This window comes from Acanthaster planci, linkage group LG01 (assembly GCF_054643075.1).
Source record: "Acanthaster planci isolate LZ-2023a linkage group LG01, COTS_SCS, whole genome shotgun sequence".
Lineage (NCBI taxonomy): Eukaryota > Metazoa > Echinodermata > Asteroidea > Valvatida > Acanthasteridae > Acanthaster > Acanthaster planci.
In genome coordinates this window covers 34,014,955-34,039,623 of record NC_141777.1, presented here as the reverse complement: position 1 = coordinate 34,039,623, position 24,669 = coordinate 34,014,955, and the positions used below count along the sequence as shown (strand labels likewise).

At 42.8% G+C, this 24,669-nt stretch overlaps 2 protein-coding genes and 1 non-coding gene across 4 annotated transcripts; 1 reads left to right on the top strand and 2 right to left on the bottom strand.

The window, feature by feature from the left end:
* The first annotated feature begins 839 nt into the window (after nt 1–839).
* scyl1 (SCY1 like pseudokinase 1) lies at nt 840–20,208 on the top strand. 2 transcript variants are annotated; one of them, XM_087142416.1, is made up of 18 exons: nt 840–1,038; nt 2,849–2,989; nt 3,453–3,563; nt 4,146–4,372; nt 5,296–5,386; nt 5,995–6,150; nt 7,275–7,433; nt 7,691–7,798; nt 8,768–8,881; nt 9,575–9,730; nt 10,013–10,277; nt 10,652–10,810; nt 11,512–11,687; nt 12,327–12,884; nt 14,776–14,934; nt 16,432–16,588; nt 17,969–18,117; nt 18,510–18,650. In XM_087142416.1, the coding sequence occupies exons 1-17, from the start codon at nt 925–927 to the stop codon at nt 18,097–18,099; spliced, it is 2,982 nt and encodes a 993-aa protein (XP_086998542.1). In that variant the 5' UTR covers nt 840–924; the 3' UTR covers nt 18,100–18,117; nt 18,510–18,650. The 2 variants fall into 2 exon arrangements, with proteins under 2 accessions (XP_086998542.1, XP_022105300.2); XM_022249608.2 differs by lacking the exon at nt 17,969–18,117 and having other exon boundaries at nt 18,510–20,208.
* On the bottom strand, nt 13,290–13,559 carry LOC147800682 (RNase MRP). Its single transcript, XR_015428198.1, has one exon.
* Nucleotides 19,494–24,471, bottom strand: LOC110987142 (uncharacterized). Its single transcript, XM_022249610.2, has 4 exons — nt 24,179–24,471; nt 22,863–23,104; nt 21,296–21,428; nt 19,494–20,889 (listed from the first exon to the last, which is right to left on the bottom strand). Exons 2-4 carry the CDS (start codon nt 23,013–23,015, stop codon nt 20,792–20,794), a joined length of 384 nt encoding a protein of 127 aa, XP_022105302.2. The 5' UTR covers nt 23,016–23,104; nt 24,179–24,471; the 3' UTR covers nt 19,494–20,791.
* Between the last annotated feature and the right edge of the window lie 198 nt (nt 24,472–24,669).

Genomic DNA, 24,669 nt, shown 5'->3' with positions numbered 1-24,669 from the left:
TGGGTCTCCGCAGTTTAATCGCGGGATGAATTAAAATTTTTGTGCCACACACGGTCCTTGAAATTTGTCCCAATTGCACGGAGCATGCTTTGCGCGAAAAGCCCTTCTCGTCTTTCATTTAAAAACAAAAAAAAGTTCAGTCATGTTCTCTTTTCTTTTTCAGAGTGAAAACGGATAACAGCTTAATCAATTGGTCCAGTATGTAAGAATGAAAAACAGTTTCATTTTTCATTTTTGTAATGTAAGAAAGGTCTTTGTAACCCATCGAATAAAACGTGGAATACCAGGAAGGAGCAACTCCGTCACAAAGAATTTTTTCCCATGCTCAAAGGCAACTTTCATCTTGAGAAATGCTCCGAGACATCCGTGACTCCTTCTGAATTAAGTGTGCAGTCGAACAAAATTGGGTTAAAAGTACCAAAAAGAGAGATTACTTTGTTTTTCGTTTTCGACTGGGACAAGAAACGACTTCTGCATCTTTTTCTTCATTTTTCGTTTTCTAATCAAAAAACGGAAAAGGACTTTTTTTGGTTTCTGTTTTCAAATCAAAGAACGGAAGACAATGTGTTTTTGGTTGTTTGATGTTCGTTTTCCAATCCAAAAAAGGAACGAACGAACGAAACGTAAACGGACCCTCCTCACCCCAAAACTGCATGGGTACTCTTCACACCTGTCCCAGGACACTGGTTCCCGTCGTTACTCAATCCACTGCTCCCCTTCTCATCGGAGAATTGATTTCATCAGTGGTCATTGTGCCTAAATGAATGACGTCTGGGTACTAGATGAGTAAGTTTGTACGTGATGCATGCACGTACGTCAACCAACTATAAAGTGGCACTCTGGACTGTGGAAAACTAAGTTGCGACACGTTGGCGTTAAGGCAGTAACGTTTGGCCTACAATGATTTCATGCTTTTGAGAGAAAATGTGGTCATTTTTCTCCAGAGATCCTGCAAGCAGCTTCCCCTATGAGATCGGCGAAAAGATCGGAGGTCTAGAAGACAAGTCTGTGTGGAGTGTGCATTATGGCAAGAAAAAGGTCAGTCGAGAAATGGCCTTGTCGTGTCATCGTTGTCATCACTGTCATGCGGCATGCCTATGGCTACACAAATCGCCTTTTAAAACATGTGGCATGCGGATATGGCGATAATCAATAGGCCTAGAGTCCTGAAATTTCCACAGGCTTTGTGTGCCATTAATTAGTTTCACTGAAAGTAGGGGAATTGTGCATTTGGGGACCCCGTTCGCAAATTAGAAGCCTTAGAACAGAAGCAAACATTAGATTTCATCTAGGCCATTAGTATTACTAGCCCCACAAAATAGGGCTGTGGTGGCTCTCTTTTACAATCTGTCTCTTATCTGTCGCCACCACAGCCCTACTTCAAAGCACGTCTTAAATGCCTGAAATCCAAACGTCAGGATTGTCACAAACTTTGAATCCTAATATCTTCTGAAATGAGAATGAATCGCTTACACTGGCATATTCCTCAGAGTTTGGACTTTAATATGAGTACCCTAGAGCTTTCCCAAATCGTAAATTTTCCGATGTATGGTGCCTTGAAAAACCTGGCCTGTAGTATTAGGCCTACATGCTGACCATGGGCGGTGCCATTTTGAAAAACGAAGGCAGCGCTTCGCTCTTCGGAAGTCAGGGTACCCAACAGGTGCCGTAGATGCATAATTCATGTTGTCACAGTATTGCTTAGTAATAAGTTGCGCACGCACTTTGCTAGTGTACAGTACACCCACAGCACGTGTGTGGAGCATGATACAGATACATGCATATTAATGTTATTCAAATTTAATTTCACCAGTTCCTTGTTCATCTGTCACGCAAGGTATGACGGGGAACCAGTTTTGTATGGTACAACATATACCAGAGTGCCTTTCGGGTGCCTTGAAATCCGATGCAAGAAGTGATGCTTTCATTTTTCAAAATGGTGTCGCCCGCGGTCAGCATGTAATACTACAGGCCGGTTTTTTCAAGGTACTTTACATCGGAAAATATACGGTTTTGGAAAGCTTTAGTGTTCTCATATAAAAGTCCAAACTCTTGAGGAATACGCCAGTGTAAGTAAAATTGTAAAGTCATTCTCATTTCGGAAGATATTAGGATTCAAAGTTTGTGACAATCCTACGGTTTGGATTTCAGGCATTTAAGACATGCCTTGAAGTAGGGCTGTGGTGGCGACAGATAAGAGACAGATTGTAAAAGAAAGCCACTAAAGCCCTATTTGTGGGGCTACTAGGCCATGTACTATGTAGGCCCCTGTGACTATGAGTATGACATTAATCATTTGAAATTTCGCCACATCCCCCACATAAGTTGTTGAAGTTGTTCTTTATGAAGTTTGTGTCATATCATAGGTACCATACCATTGGTACATAACTGAAGTTTTGCTATTTTGATGGTACTGCTATGACCGAATTTCACTGCTATCACATACCCTAAGATTTCACAAGTCCTTTCAGGATACGGTGTAGTGTCGGCTGGGAGGATGGAGTTCATTTACCTTATACATGATGTAGCTAATTAAAATGAGAAAGTTTACGATGTACGTGATTTTTACTTACCCGCATCACCACGATCAAGCAAGGCTCACAGCAAGTGCTCACTCTCAGTCATGTCAGTTGAAAGGTCATTGTTGTCCGCAGTAAGACAGGCCTGTCCAATTGCAGCACGACTCCTGCATATTTCCCCTTCTTTTTATTGTCCTTTAGCCCTCAAAAAGCTGCATTTCAGTTGGTCAAATTGCATCTCGATGCCAGTGACCCACTACCTGCACAGCGCAATTCAACCAATGGAGATCCACAGGGCATACGTACATGTACTTTGTTTTTTTCCAAAGGCGGACGGACATCCGGTGTCCATATTTGCCCTGGATGCTAAGAGCAGCTCGAGTGCAGCCGTCGAGAGGGGGAAGACGGCACACAAGAGGATGAAGACCATCAGGCATCCCAACTTCCTGCAGTACTTGGATGGTTTGGAGGTGAGAAAGCTTGCACAAAGGCTGTCATCAGAGTTCATTTCCTAGTTTATTAATTGGAGGGGGATGTGAACTTCGTTTGAATAAGTTGTGCAAACTATATGTTTTCACAGGAGCAAACTCCAATTTGTTACCCATATAGGTCTAATTATAGAGATCTAGCTGGAAAATTCTGAAGTTTTATCTAAACCTACAGTTTGGGAGGTACTTACCGTTTTATGCAATGTTGAATACAGCAGTTTTTACTTTCTAGTTCAGGATTGTAGGCAAAGTTTGTAGATATTTGCCAGTTGGTGACAATGGCAACTGACAGATGGAACCCTGTGACAATTGAACATAAAGGGAACACTCTTTTTCCAGTTTTTGTCCATGTCATTTTTTTTTCTTTTCTGGTGGGAAATGTTTGGGTCGTGTGCCCATATTCAAGTTTACTCTTTTTTTTATTATGATTTACATTAATTTCCAGACGGACACCATCATCTATGCTGTGACTGAACAGGTCACTCCCCTGCAGACGTACTTAAACAACTCTTCCCCCAATGAGCTGGCTATCTCTTGGGGTCTTCATCAAGTCGTGGTAGGTCCACGTACATGAACACGCTTCCACCTGTTTCTCTTTGTTCCAGCAGTGAGGGGTTTATTGGGATTTCAAACAAAAATTAGTTATATTATTAAAAACAAGACTTATGATGAGAATGGAGGAGATGTGACATATGCACTAGAAGGTAGATGTTTACATGTACATGTTAAATTGTTTGGTCTGGCTGGGCCTTTGTCGGAGCTCAGTGTGGGACTGACAATATGAATGTACAGCCAGGTGTAAGCGTCCCAAGTCTGTGGATGATTGGCTGTTCCTTCTCCAAGCACTGAGCATCGGAAGTTGTCACGGTGAGGACATCCACGTGCTTGTTGGCACACGTGTGGTGACTCGGAGAAGTGTTATGCCACAAGTTGTCTGGGGAGATGGCGTTGCACACTGTGAAGGGGCTCAAAAAACCGGTCAGCCGGACAACACTTGGTTTGGCTGACGTTGTGGATACCGCGTTGTTTTCAACAATGGTAAACATATATTCCCCTCCCCCCCCAAAAAAACATAGGTACAGCAGATTGAGGGTTGCCTAAGTTTGGGTTTGACCTCTCTTACATTTTTCCTCTAAAGAAAGGGCTGAGCTTTCTCCACAATGACTGCAAACTCAAGCACAACAACGTCAACATGAGCTCCGTGTTTGTCAGCAGAGCCGGTGAGTGGAAGGTTGGGGGCGTGGCCTATGTCGGCCCTGCCGAGGGGGAGGGGAGTGAGCCACCCAACAAGGGGATGCAGGCATTGGAGAAGTACAATCCGCCCGAGATGTCGGACACGCGGACGCGGAAGAAGACACACACGTGGTAAGGAAGTGCATACATACCTGTTTTACATACAAAGTGTGGACATTCCTTTGTTCTCCTGTGGTTAAGGAAACTTGAGGAAAATGCTCCTTTTTCTCCAACTAGGATAACTCCTTCGAGCTGGATATTTGATGATGATTCCCTGGGCTGTTCCTCTTTATTTTGCTACAAATAACCTTGATCCCAAAATGTCTCTGAAACTGTTTTTCAGAGAGGAGAAAACATTGTGTGGACGTGTGCGAGTCCACACTACGTCATCGCACCCTACATTATGTGGACTTCTTTTGTGCAGAGGTCCACACTGTGTATGCCGCGCCTGTACACAGGGTCATCAGTCAAAGGCAAGGTGGTTCCGGTTGTCCCTATAACACTGCTCCATAGACTGAGCAGAGGTACTCACAGAGGAAAGAACTGAACAAAGTACAGACCATCGAGGACGGGAGAAATTCTGTTTGTGTTTCCCTTGTGTTTCCGTCCTCTGTGGTAAAGTAAACAGGGACATGTGCATTCACACTGGCACTGTAGTTATAGGAACCGCACTCGTGTTGAACAACAGATGGTGTGGGGACCAAAATTGTCATGGGAACAATTTTTTGTCCCCACAACTTGGTCTCGACTTTCCTAACAAAAGAAATCGTCCCCTTAAAGTTGTAAAGCCTGGTCACATAGAAAGGACTTACTATTTATTGCATCTTGAATATATTCACAACATATAAAATTCCTTGTGTCTTTGGTGAACTGAACATTCTAGTCACCTAACCAACTTTCACTAACGACAGGCCTGTTATTTGTCCCAGTCAAATTCATCGGCAGGAACAAGGCACAACTTTGCCCATAGCATGGCTGTTAAAGCTATGAATCAAGGAACGTGTGGATAAAGTTGTTATATTTTACAAGGTATTCGGCCATTTTTATGTTTGCAGGTCAGCTGATATGTGGGGTTTGGGTTGCCTAATTTGGGAAATCTTCAATGGGCCTCTGCCAAGGACATCCTCTCTCAAAGCTCTGGGAAAGGTAACATCAGAAAGCACAAATCATGCACACAGTCATGCTTTCCTCTCCATAAAACAAAAACCAAAAATGTTCATTGTGTTAGACAAAAATTGTCTCAGGTGGAAGTTTATTTTTCTGTATGTACCTATAAACTTTTAGACCATGAGTAGAACAAACTTGGATTTGACAAACTGACCTAAGAAAGTCTATATCATTGCAGAGGCTTGTATTTTCTGAGTTGGATGGTTCGTGAATATCGAAAGATCAAAAGTGTGCCACATCCCATGGTTTCATCAAACTTAGGTCCTGTTGAAGAAGGGCTTGCATCCACGAGCCAAGTTTAAAGTTGTTTAGGATAGAACACTGGAAAGACATTGCCGATGGACCATGCTTCGGCAGCTGTATTTGGGTGATTTTATTTGAAGAAGATCCGATGAAGTTCATGCAGTTGATTTCCTTTGAAGGTATCGATAACGAAGTGTCCAATTGAGCTGGTATACTCTCTGCTTCTTCAAGCTGTGAATGAGCTTTCTACATCTCCAGATTTTTAAATCTCTTAAGCTACAGAGAGCCACCTAAGCTATTATTTACATGAAAGCAGTTTTAGGTCTTTTGAAACTTGAAACCAGATTCCCAAATCCCTGGTGGCCAACTACTGTGAGCTGGTGGGAGCCAATCCCTTCTCCAGGCCCAACCCGGCAAAGTTCATAGAGGGCTGCCGCGCCAGTGGTGGCTTCCTCCACAACAGCTTTGTAGAAACCAACCTCTTCCTGGAAGAAATTCAGGTGAGATACAGAGGTGGAGATGAGTAGGTAGAACGGTGAGACGGTGGCAGAAGTGGGATTATTCTGGGCTGCTCTGTGGTGTGGTCTGCATGGAAGAACAGTAAATAGCTCTACGCAGCCTCACCATGGTAGCCAGTGAAGGACTCATTGCCCATGCATGCAGGTTCACAGACACGTTTTGTGTAGACATGGACATTCAGTGTCTGTACGTGAGGGAAATGCATGTGAATGCGATCATGACAGTAAGGCTTCAAATAGTACATGGGTGTGCACCAGTAACAGGAATATTGACATCTATCCTGCCGAGTTTGAGATTCCATGTGGAATCTACGAGCTGTTTACAAACCATCGAAACCAGCATACGCAAGTGGTGTAACTCGGGCAGTGGCTGTCATGCCTAGGCCAAGCAATTGGTCGTGTTTGAAGTCCAGGTGCACAGTGTATAGAATGGGTTGGAAGTGGTTGCAGGAAAGGGTGTTCATTAACCCTCCTGTGCAAATATGCATTCCGGACAAGTTGCCATCTCAGACCAACTTTAAAAATGTACTTTGACTCTCTATGATTGGTAAGCCAGACAATGTCAGCTAGCATAGCTGTTCGCACAAACAACAATCAATCAACAATTTCCAGTTGGTAAATTGCAATACCCCTTGGCCTCTTTCCAGTTGTCTTGTTTTACAATCTGTGCTGTGTGATTCGGATTGCAAATTGCTTGAAGCCGGAATGTGGACAAAGAAAAGTGTTTAGAAAATGCCGTATCATTAAAAACATGTACATAAAATGTACTGCACACTCTGTAACTGGCTGGGCTGATGTTGATCGTTGTGTGCATATGGAACCACGTAAATCAATGAAATCAGGAGTGTGTTGTGACAAGTTCAATGTGAGAAAGTATATATCAGGTACATTACTGGCCTTAAAAAAAACATATATGCCCGGCATGCATGCTGTGCCAAAGGGTTTACATGTACAGAGGAGAACGTATATGTACTGATGCATGCATGCACATGTATCAGACTAAATCGACCACTGATTAGTTCAAACTTGGGCAGGAATTCATATCATCGGTATTTTGTTGTTGGGCAATTTCTCTGCATTGCTTCATGAATTGCTCCTCCTTGCAGATCAAGGAGCAAACAGAGAAGAACAAATTCTTGGCCAGTCTGAGCTCTACCATCGACGACTTTCCCCAGGAGTTCTGTCGATACCGCATTCTCCCGCTCCTCCTAGAAGCCTTCCAGTTTGGCGGTGCCGGCTCCGCAGTGCTGACCCCTCTCCTCAAGGTGGGATGACCCAAAGTCTCCTCGGCCATGTTCAGAAGTACATGTAGAAAGATTGATCACAGAAAAACAAACAAGAAAACATACCGGAATAACCCGGAGAGCCACTCAACTCCGTCACAATGTATCACCGACAGGCATTCAACCTGCCTGGATGTTGCAGTGAAAAGAGGACCTCTCAGGTTATATGAAGTTTGTGTAATTCAATGGTAATTTCTTAATCGATCTTGAAAATACTTTTTCCATGCATTTGTGTTTAGCTGGGTAAACTACTTGAAGCTGACGAGTACCAGAAGAAGATCGTCCCTTGCGTGGTCAAAATGTTTTCATCCACGGACAGAGCAACCAGGGTCAAGCTACTGCAACAGGTTCAATTTTTTTTTATATTACATATTTGACAGTTTGAAGTGTTGGGCAGCTATATTCATCAGACTCCCAGTCAGCAATGGCAGAATTCCATTCAACAGGTCAGGAAGTTAGTTTTGCCCATGCATAAATTTGAGTGCCCATTTCAGTAGACCCAAGAATATTACCTGCAGTTTTACACTTGCCAAAAATGGCCCTCAGTAGTCAACATTGGACAAAGTGGATGGCCACAAATTCAACATCAAGACTAAGGACGCCAAAAAACTAGTCACTGAATATTGCATTTCCCCAGGCCGCATTGGTGATATAGAGTAGCCAACGTCAAATAGATGGATTTCAAAACAGGGAAACTGCAGAATGACAGATAATTCATAAACCAGGCCACATGAAACCAGGCCTTGATAGAGACTTTAGCTTTATGTGCCATCACGCATCTGATTTAATCCACTTTTTGTCTGGACTACACGTTCATAAACCTTATATGGTAATCCGCCCCCTTTTTTTGGATCTGATGACGTAGTTTGCAGAGTAGGACAGCTAATGATGCCAATAATTGTCTTTGTAAGTGTTACTCCAGTTTTTTGGCAGAGTACGTCGAGGGCATGCTTGAGCCAATCTAGCATTGTTGAATCAATGCTCGTTTTATATTGGAGTCGAAATTCTGTTTAAATTCCAATTCAATCCCCCCCCTCCACCCCAGTTGCCAGGGCCTACGTCACACCTAAGGGAATTGGTTGTTTGTTACGGCTACTTCTATTTGTTCCAATATGGGGTGCTTCAACCCTTTCAGCCAAATGTGTAGAACTTGAATTGGGAAAGTAAACATTACACGTGAGTGGAGTTTAGAGCATGACACCCTCCCTGTAACAGCTATTTTAGGGAATCTTTTGTCTCATGGACTGGTGATTTTCCAGTTGAGAGAAAACCAGTTTGGATAACTGCGTCCCTTTTATTTTCACTGAATCCCACAGATGGAGTACTTTGTGGAGCATCTTCAACCAGCCGTGGTCAATGACCAGATATTCCCACACATCTGTCATGGTTTCAGTGACACCAACCCGGTGATAAGAGAACACACAGTCAAGGTAAAGAAATGCATAGATTTATACCAATGCAAAACAAACTTATCCTGCACTGCCAAGATACCAGGGTTCCAGCTGTCAGTCCCCATCTCGTCCAAATGCCAAATGTTTATAATCTTGGCTGTAATCCTGATCAACTTTGCCTGAAAACATTAGTGGCTGCAAAAATGTGCATTCAGCTGAAACTTTGGTTACAGATTAAAATTTGGAACCCCGGACATAGACGCAACCATTTTTGCTTCTGTCCTCACGACTTATCTTTACTCTTGTATTCTAGATTTAATCTTTGCTAGCCAGATTCCAGTGTAGTTTTTGAGTGAAAGGATTTTTTGTCTGTTTGGAAAAGTGGGTGTACTGGGTGTGAACCCACGACAGAAAAATAAAATGAATCAGCGAATGAACACAGAATCTCTCATTCGTGATGAAAAAACACCAGCCGTGAACGTCACTTGACACTAAAACTTCCAATTGCATTGACAGTAACCTAATTGAAGTTACCTCAACTGACTCAGTATCGTGGAGCAAGTCTGACCTAAGATACAATGCAGAATCGTGACTTAATTGTGCTATTCTGCTGATCGTGGCAGATAGGATCTTCTTCAAAAGCACTTTTAGGACGCATGTAAATTTGTGCATTATCAGTTCACAACCGAAATTTAGTGTCGTAATTGCAACCGATCCTTTTCCATACAACAGGCTATGCTGTTGCTGGCTTCCAAGCTGAACGACAAGAACCTGAACGGGGAGCTGATGAAGCACTTTGCCAAGATGCAGGCCAAGGACGAACAAGGCGGGATTCGAACCAACACCACCATCTGTCTGGGCAAGATTGCCTGCTACCTGAACCCAACGGTGAGAATCATGGATGGTCTTTGGCAACAGACGGCCAGCAAGAGTTGGTGTCTGACCACAGTTTGGTTGGGCGCTTCATATCCACAAAAACCATCAGCATATGTTTCATCCCATAACCTTTGTGCTCAGGAATTGCTGAAAAACACTTTCAGCATCACCCAAAAGGTGGAATTTATACGTGACGTTGTTTTGCTTTCTTTTACTGCAGGTCTATAGGAATACCTCCCCAGTGGTTCATTTGTGCTTATTGTCACTATTGTCATATTTCTTTCTGTCAAACAGACTAGGCAGAAAGTCCTCTCCTCGGCCTTTGTTCGTGCCATGAAGGATCCCTTCCCCCCTGCCCGCACAGCGGGCATCATGTCCATGCTTGCCACGCAGAACTACTACTCCATCCGTGACACAGCCTTCAAGGTGCTACCTGTCCTGTGCACGTTGACCGTTGACCCGGATAAGGGGGTCCGGGACCAGACCTTCAAGGCCATCGGTATTTTCCTGCAGAGGCTCCAGACTGTGTCCGATAATCCTGAGAAAGCTGCTGAAATAGGTAATTTTGTTTTGTGGTTGGTTTCTGTGTCTTTAATGTGGCTTGTAAAAACTTTTAAATTGGTTTCTGAGGTATCTTCTTGTTCGGAGGGCAGATAATACACTGGGTTCATTTTTGTACAGTGCAGTCAATTCTTATAATTATCCTGTGTTCAAAATGCTTGGGGTGCATGTATTCTGTACTGCAGAATTCAAATGCATTATTAATATTCATAGAATTTTAATAAAACAACTGTTGAAATGTTGCATAGGTTTTTGCATTGGAAAAACTAGGTTTTTTTTGGTGGACATTTTGTGGTTTGTAAAAGGGACCTCTTTAGGGTGGGTGTTCATCCAAAGTAGAGCTAGCATGAGGTACATTTGATGTTTTGACAGAGGCGGAAGTGAACGCAGCTGCCAGTACGCCTCTCGGGTCAAGCAGTAGCTGGACTGGCTGGGCGGTCACATCACTGACCTCGCGGTTCTATCGGCCAGGATCTACTGCTAGTCAGCCACCAGCTAAGGCAGGGGGTTCAGCTACCCCAGCAGGCACAGGTGAGGCGTTAGAAGGTCTTCAGTCTATATTCACGTAATAATCCTGACTGCCTTGGAGTTTCCTCCATCAAACACGCTTTCTTGCTGTGTCTTGATGAATTCAGGACTACTGAGACCTACCACAGTACCTTCAGAAGACGTTTCACTCCTAGAGTTTGTCTAAATATACAAAGGAAATGCTGTTGCTTTACTGAACAGTGAACTGGATCTTTGAGTGTGTTGTAGCTGCCACAGAAAACGGGTTGGAGTGAAGCTTAGATAATACAGCCTGTTCTGTTTGTGTTCGTGTGCTAGATAAGACTTGAAGCTATGCATGGTGGAAGTACTGTTAAAGTTGGGTAGACATGCGGTTTACCATGTAGAAGAAAATATCTCTTTTATGAGTGTGTGGTTTTGGGAAGAACCGATGGTGAACACTCGATGTTCCGAACAGTGTGCTATGTTCGTCTTCAGGAAGGTGACTGGATGCCACGATTTAAGACCGGTCAAGTACATACTTATTCCCTTAACAAATTTATTGAATCACGGTATGGCGGAAAGTTTATAGGGTCCAATGGACATGTTCAAGATCAGGCACATTCTTGGAGACACCGTATAGATTCATTCTCCTCTCAACCAAAATATGAATAAATTTATGTTCGTGATGCCTTTCTAATCTCCTCCATGTAAAAACAAGGCATTCAAATTTCCCCTGTCATTAGCTTCAGCACAGAAGCCCTCAATAACAACTGCAAAAATGGCTGATGGTGCCAAACGTGATGACACAAGGCAGGACACAGAAGAAACAGCGCGAGACTCTGCCTCAGACTACGAGGACACAGGGGTTGACAGAGGTGGTGACGGATGGGATGATAATGAAGAGTGGGGGGACATCGATGTGAGTTGATTTTATCCTTTCAATTATGGCTGTTCAGTACCAGCTACTAAGCGCTTCTGAAATTAGCCATAGGTATAGAGAAGACTCGGGTTGCACTGCTCAGATTGGCTTCGCATTTACTTAGATTTGTGGGGCAATGGTTTGTCCATGCCATTTGCATTTATCAAACTTCAGCATTTAATTGCTAATGATTTTAACACTCACCGTATGAGACTTAAGTTTTTCTGTGATACTTAACCAAAAACAAGCACAAAAACCCAGCTGAAACAGTCAGAATAGTTAGTAAATTGTTGACATCAAGTGTGAGCCAGCCTGTAGCCTGAGATTTTCAGCTACCTTTGTAATTCGCCTGATTCATCACACATAGCTACAGACCTCTATCATGGGGCAGCCATCTTGATTTTCTACCAGTTAAAGCAATGTAATCAGATTGAGGCCAGAAGGAAAAGAAGTTTGTTCCTTTTTATCAACATGTGACGCTGTATTACTATTGCCAAAGGGGCTACAGGGAACAAGACAAACATGGCAGCATTGTGGTAAAGGTCTGTGCTACTACATAGTTAAGCACAGATTGTTTTTGAATATAAAATTGTACTAAAACTTTTTGCAATCTCAAATATCCATTTGTGTCACTTTCAGAGTTTTTCTACATCCTCCTCCAAGACAGCTGCCTCTCAAGATTCTTACCAGGATCCATCCTCTACAAGACAAGACCCCCAGGACCTTGGCTGGGACACAGGAAGCTGGGGCGATGATGGTGACTTTGATGAACGACCACCGCCACTGGCCAGGAAGGGGCAAGGCCAGGTCAAGCCAAGCCAATCCAGAGCAGGTGGCAGCATGAAGCTGGCCGCTAAGAAACAGACCGGCTCCACATTTGATGACTGGGGCACGTTGGACGATGCGTGGGGGTTGTCCGACAGCTCCACGGTTGCTTCCAAGCCCGGCAGGACCTCCGCCGACACCAGGAAAGCTAGGCCCAGTGCCAGGAGCTCTCCCAAGAAGGAGAGATCCAATGCGAGGCCTGAGGTTGCCACCCCGAGCGGGTGGGAAGACGAGGACTGGGGGACGATAGATGTGGGTGGGGCAAAGACAGAAGCCATGGAGGAACTAGGTGGGACTGTGGGTGGTTTGGGAGATGAGGAAGATTGGGGTTCACTAGAAGAACCTTCTACAGGTCCAGGATCAAGATCACAGGTTTGTTTTCAATCGTTTGTCCCTTCTATCCCGCACTTTTTATTGGATTTTCATTGTATACACATACGGACTGGCAGTGAGGTCGCTAGTGCGTATCCTTGCACCCAGAGGCCACTTTCTCGATGGTAGTCTGTGGCTCAAATCCATTGTGTTGCTGATCCACCTCACAATGCGTTTCTCTACAGTACTTACGGGGCTTTGGTAAACTACATTTGTCTATGTGACAAATGAGAAGAATAGAGAAGGGTGCTGGTTCAGCAAAAGGAACACCAATTGAAACATCAAAGAAAAGATATGTGAATTTGTAACAGTTCAACATGTGACTGTGACAGTAGGAACTGACCTTTTAAGGGTTGATAGTTTCCCCAATGGTTGCACGCATTTGGTGGAGGTAAAAGAATTGGAGGTACCAAGAGAGTGAGCCCCATTAAGTTAGCGGACCAATCAGGTATCGGTCTGCCACCTGCATGAGTCTGTGCTGCGACTATCACCCTTCCCTTGCAAGCTTAGCTCAGCCCGGGGGCCTCTTGGCTAATGGTTCTGTGCACAGGAAGAGTGGAGGTCATTTAGGACCTAGCACTTTCTGCTCAGTGTCCGGGGACTTTCCCCCAAGCTGCTAGCAGAGAAAGAAACCTTCTCTGTGTGTTGCTTGGAATACAGGTCTTCCTGGAACCTCTTATGAAAGTAATGGTGTGATTTTCCTATTTAAATACCTCAAAATGGATGTATCCACTGTCACGGTAGAGTACCAATTTTTAGCATTTTTTTGTTCGAACTACATTTTTGGTGGAAGATGTGCTCAGTGTGTGACAAATAAAATTCTCCTTTGTAAAATATTCTTTTGGGGAAGGTTCTGCCTGAGGCTTTGTTCAGATTTGCATTGGAACTGTATGTGCATAAATTATGCAAATATATGTAAATTAGCACATGCAAAATTATCCAGCATTTTTTGTCCTCAACTCTGATTGATTTATAGTAAGGAAGAAGGCAATGTTGGGAAAAGGAAGCATGCTTACAGTACAGTTGGTCTGGGTTCATGTAAATAATCTAAACAGATCAGAAAAATAAATTAGCATATGATGAATATTCAGTTTGAACATCACCATTTACATGTAGTACAGCCCTGTTCAGCTCATTGTGAAAGTTGCCTTGTAGGAAAAAGTATGTAAAGTCGCACCAGTGTTCTCTGTTTAGCCTTTAGCATGCGAGAGTTCATGGTGTACTTTTTCATTGGGAATGACACCTACTGTCAGTTGTTTGGCTGTGGCCAGACAAGAGCAAAAGGATATTTTCAGTCTTTAAATAGTGTGGTTATGAAAGACCATTGATAGTATTAAATGAGGAACAGAGTTTGATTTGATCTCCCAAATACAGACAAGAACATTGCATAAGCTTCAATTATCAAAGCAACTCTGGGTGTGAAGCTTTCTCAGTCTTGCCCATACTAAGCAGTCTGTCCTTCTCTTTCTATTCGTGTATCAGTTCAGTAAACAAACCAAGCCTACAGCCTCTGGAATACCATCATGATAATGGTGTCATATGAAACACACATTCTGAAATCCTGTCCCTTTTTCACATACACGTATGGCCTCTCAGCATTCTGTGTGTCAGTTTGAATTGTTTTGCGCATTATTCATTGAATCATAATCTTAATTTCATACCACACCATCACTGTACCAACGGACCTCAGTAATCCATTTTTGCAATATATTCCTTTTTGATGGGTGGAGCCCTGTGACATATATGAGGCTATTTTTGTACAAACGTTTTGAAAAAGACAAGAAGATCTTGACTCTTGCTCATCTGTTGCATCCAATTCAAAGTTAATCTTGTGCCCGCAGTAACCCCCATGTGAGATGATTTTCCCTTTTTTTTTCTTTCTTGCATACAGACTGACAAACCCCAAGCGGCTAAGACCACACCTGCTCCCCCGGGGTGGGGAGAAAGCGTTGACTTTGCCAAGGACACCAGCCATGCCCCAGCCAGCAGCTACAACTGGGGAGATGACGCAGACGCTGGGGATGACTTCTTTAGCAGTGCCTTAAAAGAGGTACCCTGTCAAATGTTTTCTCTTCTTCTCATCATTTTAGATCTGAGTCACGTGTTTTTCATATCTCTACTTTGTCTTTATCTGCGGCTTCATCTTGAGTTACGTGATAAATTGCTGTGAGACAGAACAGAAATTCTTAAATTTAACTTCGTAAGTTAAACAGGTATGTCTGTATGTAGGAGATACAGGAGTTTTATTGGTTTTAATGATCTTGATTTAGGCATTCAGTGTATAAAATATGAAGTCCAGAAGTTCAATGTAGATGGTGAAGACCCTTACTGCTTACTTAGTTCTTCCAGTTAGCCAACAAGCGTTGAGCAGTATTTTACTTTTTACACAGATTAGGTCAAATGCAGGGTCACAAAGTCAGAAAGTGTCAAAACATTTCGAGTACTTAAAGCTAGCAAGGACGAGAACTTATCAATTTGTCGCTGGGGTATCGACACACTACACAAAGATAATTTGATGATGTATAAATGATTTAGCTTTTCAAAGAAAATAAATTTAGTTTCTCTGCTGCAACCCAGCTGATTTGGTGGAATATACATGTGAATACATGTATTGGAAATAAATAAATAAATAAATGTACATGTACCACCACGTTTTGGAGACAGAATATCCATCATGCACCAACAACAAGAGATAGTTACCAACCACATCTCCGCATACATCTTACAAGATTGCCCAAGATTCTGAAAATACTGTGCATGCCGTGATAGAGGGGAGGGGGCTGTGTAGGGTAACCGTCTATCTGTCTTGCATTCAATGGGCTGTCAGCGGTGCCCTGACTTCTGTTATTTTTAGTGTATGTGTCACTGCGATTCAATACATTAAAATGTGACTGGATCCCACAAAATGAGTCTTGGGAATTGTTTATAATTGGCTGTTTGTAGCAGAAAGACCCAAACTGAACTCTAATGTATCACGCAGTTTGGCATCCCAAGGATGAAAATAGGCATTATGTGGGTGAAAGACGTTGAGTGTTACCATAGATTTACATTGTGCAGGATTCTCTTAATCTCCTTTGACTCTGATTCATTTTGTTAGGTTGTCACCATGATATGTGCAATTTTCATCATGAATTATGTTATTGTGATGAGGAACTCTGGAAAGGAGACCTTTAAATCAATTGGTATTTACACCTTATTTTTAGGACTATTGATTATATGCAAGCACTCTATTCTCAATGTGCATTTATCACGACATCTGAAGTGTGTATACGAGTAACTGTGGAGTGATTTGACATCATTTTTCAAGTGGTTGTTCATCATAGGGGGACTGACCAGGTTAAATCATGATTGTGGCCATGCACAATTTGAAAGTCACACCAGAGAGTATACAAGAGTCTTGACATGCCACAAATGGCATTTTTGTGCACTGTGGTGGTGTACGTTGGCCCTGGTCAAGCAACTGAACGGGATACGTCGTCCCATCTCCACTCTCAAGTTACATCGATGACTTACGCATCTGCGTCTCACCTTAAACCCTTCAACTCAGAAAACAAAGTCCGGCAAAGCAGCGCCACATTCAAAGAAGCCGGCGACAGCCACCAGGAAGGGTCAGGGGTCATCAACTACCACTACCTCTGGCTGGGGAGAGGGTGCTGGCTGGGGTGCAACTGCAGACGACTGGGGGTCATTTGGAGATGATTCAGGTCAGTTGATACATCCCTGTTCCAGGTACACAAGGTTATCAGACGTGGGTCTGTTTTTTCTAATTTTCTTGGGTGTTTAAAGGTAGTGAACACTGGCCGATTGTCTGACTAGGGTGTATAATATTCACTGCAAGTTACTTTCGACTGACTTGTTTTATGTTTGAGTCAACTGCTTTATAGAAAGTTGAGAAAAACTGCATTTTCAATGCTTAAATCGAAGGTCTTATAATTTATCTTGTGTAAAATCTATGAATTACAGGGCGTTGTAGTAAGCGATCAACATCCGCGGGGTCAGGGTGGGAAATAGGCATGACAGGTTCTCATTCCCTTAACCCTCCTATGCTGAAGTCACTCTTTGGGTCACTTGGTAAACACCTCAAAGAAGCACAGCTGTGTCGTGTTGTGCACTGCACCAACATACAAGAGAGTGACCTTGGGCACTTGTGCACATGTGTGCTGTAAAACCAAAGGAGGGTTAAAAAGGAGAAGTTTCCAATGGCTAGGAATTATCCGTGAATTTACCTTGGAGTAATGCACCCCCACAACAATGTAGCATTGCAGATTCATGAAAAAACGTCATCCAGGAATGCAGTCAAATTTTACACCGAAACAAGTAGGCCTGTATGATAATGCATGAGCACATGTGATCGTGCTTAATGACCACACTTTCACATCAGTTTGCATGTCAGTGAAAGTAAGTCTAAAAACTCCATTCTTAGTTGATTCCCTAATAATTATTAGCAAAGGAGAAATGATGTCTTGAAACATGGGAGGTTTAACACCATCTTGCTCAAAAACAGCCACCATATTTAGATTACCATTATGCTCCAGGGGTGATTTTGAATTTGCAAAGTTTTTGTGTTCAGAAAATCCTTTCCTTAAGTAAGATTTAACTTCACACTAATCCAATTGATCTACCTTACACTCAGATTCCTGTAATTTCAGTTTAAAATGCTTTGGCGAATTTCTGTCGGTATATTTTAGCTTTTTGGTTTACCCGTTCATTAATGGAGACTCCAACAACATTAATAGAATGTGCTGTGCAAAGTGAAATGAACTCTTTCTACGATAGTCAGCTGACCATCGTGAAAAAACAAGAGAGAGAAAAAAAATTTTTGTTTTCTCGAAAACTATAGCATTCTGGGTGGAAATATTTGACAGACTGGTTGAGGCTGTTATGTACTTTCTTTCAAGTAGGATATTTCAGGATTATACTGTAGTCTGATTGGTGGAATTTTACCAATGGTTTACACTACCTTTAAATATTAACCTTTTTCGCTAAGTTACAAGCCCCTCATGGCAATAGCAGCATCCAGTGCGCCACTTTTGTAACAACAGTGACAAAATGCATCCATCCTTGTCACGTGAATTGATGTGTAGACCATATGAAGAAGTCCAGGAAAGCCAGTTTGATGAGCTTGTTCTGGGAGAATCCATCTCCAAGTCCATTCTTACCACATGCCAAGAGATCAATCTATAACTTTTGGTTCCAACTTCTCCCAACCCTATGACATCTGGCATATGGTTGTGTAAGTTTTGAATACATTCTTCAATTTCCAAGATTGATGAATACATACATATTTCCTGCCAAACAAATAAAACTTGTTCTCAGTTAATTTCAGGGATATAGCCCTTGTCAAATGACAAAGGTCAGGTGTCAGACAGAAAAATGTCACACTTTGGGCTCCAACTTTATAGAATGACTCAAATGTAAAGTGAATTTGACATCACGACACATTCAGTGATATTGGAGTAGGCTCATCTATTTGCAGTGCGGCTGTCGTCACGTCACTAAGTTCCGTTCCCAATCGCTTTCATGTTTTGCATAAACTGGGGCTCGAGTGCAATTTAGAGGGCCCTTTAAAAAATGCTTTCTAAAGTAATGCTGTATTTGGCCTGGGTGGGTTTTTTTTTCTTCCAGGCAAAAGCAAAACAGAGGAAGCCAGGAGGAAACGAGAGGATAGGAGGTTGCAACGCGAGAGGGAAATGAAGGAGAAGAGGGCGGCCAAGAAACCAGGCCTGGGAGCCATGCGGCTTGGGGCCAAGAAGGATTAGAGTCAAGGAGCGACGTGATGAATCAATGTCTACTTGGAGCTCTGTGCAGTACTATGAGACTGGAAGTGCCAAATACTTGATTACTCATGTCAAGCCAAGATTTCGTTGCCTTTTGTGGAAGCGTGGCCAAGTGGTTAGGGTTTGTGACTCGATCAGAGGGTTGAATCCAGCCCCAGCTTACATGCTGGGACCTTGACCTGTGGCCTACTTGCCTCTTCCCATCAAGTTGCATTGGTACCGGTGAGGGTAGATGCCGATGTGCACCTTTAACCGGCAGCACTTTGAGATTGTTAATGAGGCATTAAATGCTATATAGGGTCTCATCAAAAGACGTCCAATCAAACAAGTACCATCAGTGCAGTGAGTAGGCAAGCTCTTGGTCAGCAACCTTATGTCACACACTGTAAGCTAGATATCATTTCTGTGGTTACACAATGCTGATCATGAATATCCCCACGGTCCTAATTGACTGAATCTGCTTAGCAAGAAATGTCCAAAACAGTATGACTTACTATCAACTGAATGTCAGCACTGATGTAATTCAGCATTAGAAAAATGTCGGGCTTTGCACGTCGCTTCTCTGTCAGTGAAAAGAAAACCTCGCATTGATATCTATTAACTGTCACTCTGTGGTGCGCGTCTGCCTGTTGTGGCCAGGACGAGTTTTCTGTTAAGCAAACCTGTGGCAATGGCATTTCCCAAGTTGGATTCCAATTACTGAAAGTTGGCAACTATAGAGCTTGTAACCTAACGTGTGCTGTGATGCACATAACATGCAAGCTGCATGACTAGAGCTGTAACCGGGAGGGATGAGATTGGGAAGTTTTAATCAACTCATGTTTTTAAGCAGTTTCTGGTCTAATTTGTTGCAACATCTTTCGCTTTTATTTTAAGCCCCTTTACCGAGTACTTTATTTTCAGGAAATTGTCACTTCCAACATCTCAAACGTCATGATGCTTTGCACCCTTAGTGAAACACATCAATTACAATTATCCAACAACAATTTTTTTTAACAGAAATTTCAATTCTGTAAAATCTTGAAAGTCGCTTGCTTGCAGGAGGTCACATTTGGCAGGATGTTCAACATTAACATACAAATGAAGGCTGGGATCAAACGCCATGCAGATCACAAAAAGACCTGCTCCAGATATTTAAGTCTACCTGCTGGAAGCAGGAACAAGAAATGGCCTGTGCTTACCTGCATAATTATAGCACTGATGTCCCTCATGGTGGAAAACCACAGCATGGGTGCACAGGTGCATGAGCGCTTGGCGTGGGACGTGCTATGTATGTATAAACCTACCCATTCAAATGTACAGTCTTTGCATGTACCCAATGAGCCCAGTTGGACCTTTTCCCAGTTCCCACCAGCCTATTTCCTCTTTGCTGGTGAGGGGATAGGTACCGATAGTTAGCATTTTGAAATTTTTTAAATGCATGTGTGGTGAAAAGGGTAATATGCATAACTGCTAATTACAGTACTCCTATGACAATTCCTCGAAGTGAATCTCAAGTGCGTCAATGTGTTCTTTTCCATGTAAATAAACTGTGCACAAGCAATGTATATTGGCAGTATAAATGGCGTAATTATTTTTTAACTCCTTTGAAAAGTTGTCAATAAATAACCCTTAATTTGATGCTTCCTGTGTCATGCTACATGGCAACATTTGTCACTTTGGTGCACTACATTGTACTTCCAAGAAAAAGTCAATTCAACCAGTGGAGTACCCAAGACTGGGGGAGACTTGTTGGCAGACGTTCAGGTTTGTGGATGGGTCACACATTGTCAACTTTTGCCACGAAAAAGCGAACGGCTTGAGTCACCACAGTAAATGTTGGTACATCCCTTGCAGTGTTGGCATGTGAAAGATGATTTCTCAGTGTCAAGCTGACGGTCGTCAGTGGGAGTTCCACCCTGCAGCGCATGTGTGCCTACTCTACTGCCAGACATCACATGGATTTTCCCATCCGCCACAAGATGACCTTTCATGGCACTCAGCCAGCCAGTCACCTTGGTGATGTGAATACATAATCAGCCAGGAGGAAGTAGGGGATACTTGCCCCTGAAATATGGCTCCAATCAGCAAACACCGACTGGCTTGAGCTAGTCCCACATTCTAGCAAATCAAATTATGGCAAGGTACAGTTTACCACACTGGCTCATCCCACGGCTTCAACTTTGACATGACCTCCGTGACCTCAGACTTCAGCTTGGCTTTCTGATAGTGAAGTCTCATCAACACCTCTGTTGCAAATTAGAAAAATATCTCCGGTGATAAAAAGTCCAATGTATTTCTTTTCTGTCATGTATCTAAATCATCACAAAATTTACTACCCTCCCAGAAGTAATGCTTTTACACTGCTAATGTGAACTGCAATCTCTCACAAACAGCTTGAAATTGCTGTTTCACTTTGTTGGTTTTTAATTTTGTGGAGTGGCTCACAAGTCACAAGCTTCTTTTTTTTTATTTGACTCCAAACACCCAACAACCCTCATTTGGCTGCAAAATTCTGCCACTTCCAATTGGACCACTCTTGCCCTGACAAATAGGTTCAGTTTACACAGAAATGAGAAAAGATTTCTCTGACCTTATGTTTCCCATTCAGGACTCACAAGATGTGAGAATGACATAAAATAAGCACTTCTTTACCATCGAGCAACTCGGGGTTTTCAGCCACTTCAGCACAAAGTGCTGCAGTCTGGACGTCTGGTTTGACTCGCTGCGAGCCATCATTCCGTGGACAACTACCCCACTTCTCAACTAAGCATTCACGTTTCAATTCCTTCATGTAAGAGAAAGAGGGCATGAAAAATTTATAATTGAGTTTGATGTCTATAATTTAAAGACACCATTTTCAACAAAGTCCAAGTGTGCACTTGCAGATAATTTTTAGGGACAGGTGATGTCATGATTCAAATGCCTGTAACAAATGTTTATCAGAGCAATATACATGTATTTCATGTAATTTGTGGTTAAATCTGTATACTGGGTGAGCCCAAGTCTCAGAACTTCGTACTTGGGACTGAGTTTCTTGCCACACTTGACCACCTATCTTTCAAGGGTGAGCCAGCTAGTTTGTATTTGATATGGCAATGGCTACGCCAACAACTCACTTCTTGTTGAATTAAGACGGACTGGAAGGTTGACTTAATGCATGTTTTAGACCAGGAAAGGACTAATTCTCTTGTCCCCGTCTGCCTCTTTTGTAAGTATTTTTCTTTCTTGACTTGGTAATATTTTTTACAAAACAACCAGTCCGCAATAATAAATACGCATGTATCCATTTAAAAAACATCATATATTTAATGTTTACCCCATTAATTGTGACCCCAAAATGAATAAAAGATCCTGCGTTTCCCCATCCACAAAAAATCCCTTTTGGCCTTTCAGGCTCCCAGGCTGATGACGTCATCGCCAGAATGCTGACATATACTGTGTACATATCCCACAGTACATGCAGTATCGCACACTTCAACAGACCACATTGTGTTTGATGTACATGTAGCTTGGCCCACAGGCAAATACTGTCTCAGTTCCAGGTAGAAATTAAAAGACACAGTCTTACCTAGCCTTGATCAAGGCATTGGGCGACGATTTTGACAACCCCAGCCATCAGGCCTGCTGTACCTGCGTGGCGGAAACATTGCATGGTGTGTTGCACAATACCCTCCCCGCTGCAGCAGGTTTGCTTTTAACACGTACGGTACATTGCACAGTACGTCAGGCTGTTATGCTTTGCGAGCGGCAGTCAAGCCGTTGCGCCATTCTCAGCTTGCTCATGTGCGTGCCTTGTCCCGGTGGGTTTTTCGACTCGACATCATGAACATGTATGATGATACGGACAGCTGACGCACATACGTAGGTGGGGTTATGTACACTGTACATGTATATATGCACACATGTCTGCAGTGGCTCAGTTTTTGAGTTGGTGCACAGGGATCCGTTGTGGTTCGCTGGTGTACTGTACTAGGGTGACAGCTCGTTTGCTGTGGTTTGCGTGCGTACGGCCTGGATCTCTGCGGGGGTTTAACGGCCACGTAAACCGCTTTGGACAAGGCCAAGTCTTACCATGTATTTCTTGAACTGAGACAGCGTTTGCCTGTGAATAAAATGTTTTCTATTTCTGTTACCCAAGACTAACAGGCCCACACCCACATGTAAGAAAAGCACATGCCACATTCAGTCAAATCAAAATGTCAAAAATCTGTCGGTATACCTCAGCTAAGACACTGATGTCCTCCATCAATTTCTTGATGTTGGCCTTTCTTAGGGTCAGTTCACACTGCAATTCGGCCCGTCGTAGCATTTCCTGGTGATATTCCTCAATGCTGCCATCTTCAGTCTGGGAAGAGGATGCACTCCCAGACATAATGGATTTGTGGTATTAGACTTAGGGGAAGTCACACAGTGCAGCTTCTCATCAGTCCCAAAACCCTCCGATGTCACAGCCAGTTGCGTCTTTGGGAAGAGTTCCATATAAGAACACCAGTGATTATTCCTTACAGTGACTTATTACTAGCCATCATAAAGCAGAATTATGTCGAGAAAAGTTCAATTTAGGAGGGAAAATACCAAGTCGTTTACTGAGAAAACGCTAAGATTTTTCAGACCAGTGTCATACACTGTAGTCATAGGGTTTTTGCTCAGGGTGTCGAGTGGCATCCACATATTTGGAACCCTTTCTGTGTCTTCCAATATTTCTATCCATGATGCTAAATTTCCACATCAAAATGTACACCAATTAAGTTCAAACAACATGTTCAATCTTTTTTTGTCAACCAGTATGCAAAACTTCAATGGAACACGGAGAACATTGTAGAACAATGTTGACGACAGAGAGGTATCCATCGCCCCGGTGTCCACAGCGATAGTGCGACACTAATTAGCAGGTTGGGGACCAAACCACAATCTAACGACGTCCCTACTTTCTGCTTATGTCACTTGTTCAAGCGGTACTAATGTCATTTTTATCAGGTCAAATGATGGAATTTTCCCGCGTGATTTTGGGAAAATAACGGGCTGCCGTTGCCGTTGAAGTCTATGGCAAAATTGGTTCTGATCGCTACTAAAGAAAAGCTTCATTTTGATCTTGGGTAGCATGTTTTCTGTAAATTTGATCAATTAGAGCAATTTGTATTGAAGTTTTTGGTCAAATGAGATCGATGTCATCTGCAAACCGCGATCTAAAAGTAGTTCAAAAATTACGTCATCATTGCACAAACGAGCGGCGTATATGCAAAGTCTGGCATCGTCCCTAGAAGCTAGATTGTGGTTTGGTCCCCGACCTGATTAGCTGATGACATAGTCTGAGTAACTTGGACCCTAAAATAGCCCTTTTCAAATATTTGACATGGTTGGGCGACCATCGAATTCATTCATTAATTCTCAGGGAATACACGGGGTACAAAGCCAAGTGAAAAAACAGACTAACAACATTTGTCAACACCCCTGGAGGATAACAAGCGAACTCAATCACTGACAAGCGCAGCGGGTCTCCTAGAATCTTAACAAAAACACACTAAAATCACATACAGATTGCAAATGAGAAAAGCCTGAAATTAACTTGAAGAAACTCAGCTTAGTTAGGCATTCCTCCCTCTAACTGCCAATCAAAAACTCTATTCTCTAAAACATCCTAGGGGTACTGCTTCACGGAGCCAGCCCGGTGGCGGACATGTACGTGGTCGATCGCGTACACATATGTCGAAAGTACTGTTCACTATTATTGTCTAGCGCCCTCTGTAGGTCTACAAGACGTCTTTTGATCAATTTGGACGTGCTCCTACCACGACGGGACGTGCGTGGTTGCCGGAGACCGGGTGATCGATATATAGTTGGTAACCCTCATCAGTGGCTAATCTTAATATACACGAGATGCCAGGATAATCCCAATTCCGAAAAAAAAGATTTGAACCAAACACTCCACTTCGCTGGAATAATTTGACAGGACAGCTGTACAACAACTCAGTGCTGGGAATTCTTAGATTGATAGAAGGATCTTTGAAGGGAAAATATTGTTCAAT